The sequence below is a fragment of the Gekko japonicus genome, unplaced genomic scaffold (genome assembly GCF_001447785.1).
Source record: "Gekko japonicus isolate JY-2015 unplaced genomic scaffold, Gekko_japonicus_V1.1 scaffold386, whole genome shotgun sequence".
Taxonomy (NCBI): domain Eukaryota; kingdom Metazoa; phylum Chordata; class Lepidosauria; order Squamata; family Gekkonidae; genus Gekko; species Gekko japonicus.
Genome location: NW_015163100.1, coordinates 841,344 through 844,352, shown reverse-complemented (window position 1 = coordinate 844,352; position 3,009 = coordinate 841,344). Strand labels below are relative to the sequence as shown.

At 57.8% G+C, this 3,009-nt stretch overlaps 1 protein-coding gene across 2 annotated transcripts in view; it reads right to left on the bottom strand.

Annotated features, from left to right (window-relative positions):
- The window catches only part of SPIRE2 (spire-type actin nucleation factor 2), a 15,011-nt gene extending 13,578 nt beyond the window's left edge, over positions 1 to 1,433 (bottom strand). For both annotated transcript variants that reach the window (XM_015406709.1, XM_015406710.1), the window contains exon 1: positions 1,071 to 1,433. In XM_015406709.1, coding sequence (XP_015262195.1) covers positions 1,071 to 1,433 — 363 coding nt within the window. The remainder of the gene's footprint in view (positions 1 to 1,070) is intronic.
- Positions 1,434 to 3,009: the final 1,576 nt, after the last annotated feature.

The window sequence follows — 3,009 nt, the reverse complement described above, 5'->3', positions numbered from 1 at the left end:
AGTGTTCCCTCTAAGCTGAGTTAGAGTGAGCTAACTCACAGTTCGTTAGCCTCTGGCTCACACATTTTTTGTCTTAGCCCAGGAAGGATGGGGCTCCAGAGCAGACTAATGTATGCAGTAGCCAAAATTGCTCACTCACAACTTCAGTGCCAGGAGCTCCCAAAGTGGAACTTTTGCTCACAAGACTCCACAGCTTAGAGGGAGCATTGGTCAGGGCTACCCCCCCCAGGCTGGCTGCCGCTAGAGAGGAGAAGCAACTGCTCAGCTCCCCCCCCCACACGCACACACCCTGCTCCTGGCACACAAACATCTGGCCTGCATCCAGATCCAGCCACCAGGGGCAGGCCATGAGGCGCCCTCCCTGCAGCTCCACTGCAGTCAGAGGAAGGACGGCCGTCTCTTGGAGGCCTGCCAGGGTCCAGGCCCAATGCATTGCCCAGAAGCATTGCAAGCTGTTGCCAGATCAGCATTCAGTGAGCATCGGGCTATTTGCTCCAGCAGAGCGAGCTCCCTGCTGGGCATTTTGCAGGCCTTGTGGCACAATCGCTGGGCATCGACCCCCCCACCCCCTCCACAAGGCCTGCTCCAAGCTGTCAGGATCTGCCTTGCTGGCGAGACAGGAGGCTGAGCAATAAACAACGTTTATCCTCTGGGCAGCAGCAGAGGGGGGAATTCATTTTGGTCCCACAGCCAGAGGCCTGTTCTGCAACCCATTACAGCAGTCACTGCACCGCTTTCTTCCCTGCCTGGATCAACCACCTGCCAATCCCAAAGGATGCCCTGGCACCTCCATTTTGCAGTGGCCCCCAAGGCCTGCCCTTGGCGGCTGGGCGGCCTGGCAGACAGACACAGGATGCAGAACGCTGCCTCTTTAGTGACAGAAGTAGCAGCCGCTGCAGGGAGCCCCCCCCCCGGCCGATGGATGGCTCCCCCCCCAAGCCTGCAACCATGCTGCTCCAAGGGTCTCCTCCACTCCTGTGGCTCAACCCCTCCTGGGGAGCAAAGACAGCAGAGGAGGCTTCCCCCCAGATGGGGACAAGCCAGGAGCAACGTGGCCGGGCAGCACTCACCTCCTTGGCCTCACGGATCTTGGCCAGAAAGGCCTTCAGCTCCACTGTCTCCAGGAAGAGGGCCCTGCAGACCGCCTGGTAGTGGGCTTGGGCCTCCTGGGGGTGGGTGAGGCGCGCCGCACAGAGCCGCATGGCTTGGCTGAAGGTGCGCACCGCTCGCAGGTGGCCCCCCTCCACCGCCTCCTCCTCTTCCTCCTGCCCCTCGTAGCCCTCGTCGGCCGTTCCGCAGCCGCTGTCCTCGGAGTCGCTGTTGGCCATCAGGTCGATGAGGTGCTCCAGCTGGGGGCTCAGCTCTCGCTCCTCGTTCTCATCCAGGCCCCAATCCAGCGCTCGGTAGATGGCGAAGCCCAGAGACTGCACCATCTGCAAGCCGGAAAGCAGAGTGTACAGGAGACTGGCACACACACTCCACCGGCACCACACTCGGAGGGCCAGCTGTTGGGTATTACAAGTTAAAATTACACTCAGTGTATCTGGGGTTAAATGATTGTTTGTGTTGCTCACAGGAAGTCACATGTGTTTCATGTAGCCAATGCTTGTTAGATGTAAGAAGCCCGGGAAAATTCTCCCTGATCTAGGAGTTTGATTGGAGTGTTGGGGGGGGGGGTCAACAGTGGGAGGGGCTTCTAGTGTCCCGGCCCCACTGCTGGACCTCCTGAGGGCACATGGTATTTCTGGCCGCTGTGTGACACAGAGTGTTGGACTGGATGGGCCTTTGGCCTGATCCAACATTGGCGTCTCTTATGTTCTTATGTTCTTAAAGCAGAGTGTACAGGAGACTGGCACACACACACCACCGGCACCACACTCGGAGGGCCAGCCTTCTCCCACTGTGGCACTCCCGGTGGCGGCTCCAGTTCTGGCACCACGTCGTCCAGAAAGAAACTGGCCAGATCAGTGTGTGCTCACCCACTGAGGAGGACAACTCCAACTTCTGTTCTCGCTCCAGCAGTCTTTGAGTTATATACTGCTAATTGGAGTTTGTGCCCTCTGCTGGGTTCTCAGTACTTATTTAAAACAACAACAACAAAATCACTTCTTAAACTTTATTATTGATTATTTCAGCACTGCAGCATTACTATCTTCACATTTATATTGATGCTTTTGCGGTTGTAACCGTGGCTGGCCCCCCTGGAAAAACCCCAGGCTGAAAAGCAGCCATGAAACCCCGGCTCCTCCCGGAGCCATGGGGGGGGGGGCTCTTGCGCCCCTCCCTCCCGCTTGCACTGCGGCTCCATTATCTGGAGGCCGAGGAGAACACGAGCCCCTCCCCAGGGAATAGAGTGAAGCAGACAGGCCAGGAAGGGCCTCCAGACAGACACAGAAGCGGCTCTGTTCCCTCGCCTCCTCGGCCTGGGGGAAAGTGGGGGGGGGGATGGATCCGTAGGGGGAAAACACAGATGTGGATCTCAGGCCAAACGGGGGGCTGGGGGGGGGGCTATCAGAAGACCTGATCTTTGCTCTTGATCAGATCCCAGAACTGGCTAAACAAGGGTGGCACAGCAGCACCTGCCAACGGGCTGTGCCAACCGTCCCGCTCTGCCTGGTTCTCAGCCGTCCCAGACCTGTGGGAAGAAGCAGGGAGCTCACAACACCCTCCCCCCCCCAACTGCAATATTGCTGCTTCATCTGGCAGTCAGCCAGGGAGGACTATATGCAATACCTCCTGGTAAAATGAGGAGCCAGAGCATTTGAGAATTACCCACTGGTAGACTGCCGACCCCGGCCGGGTTCCACCTGGAAGAAAGACACTGAGGCTAGTGTTCCCTCTAAGCTGAGTGAGTGTGAGCTTGCTCACCATATTTTAGCCTCTGGCTCGCACATTTTTGCCTTCGCTCAGGAAGGAGGGCTCCAGAGCAGACTAATTGATGCAGCAGCCCAATGGCTCGCTCACAGCTACAATGCCAGTGGCTCACCAAGTGGAATTTTTGCTCACAAG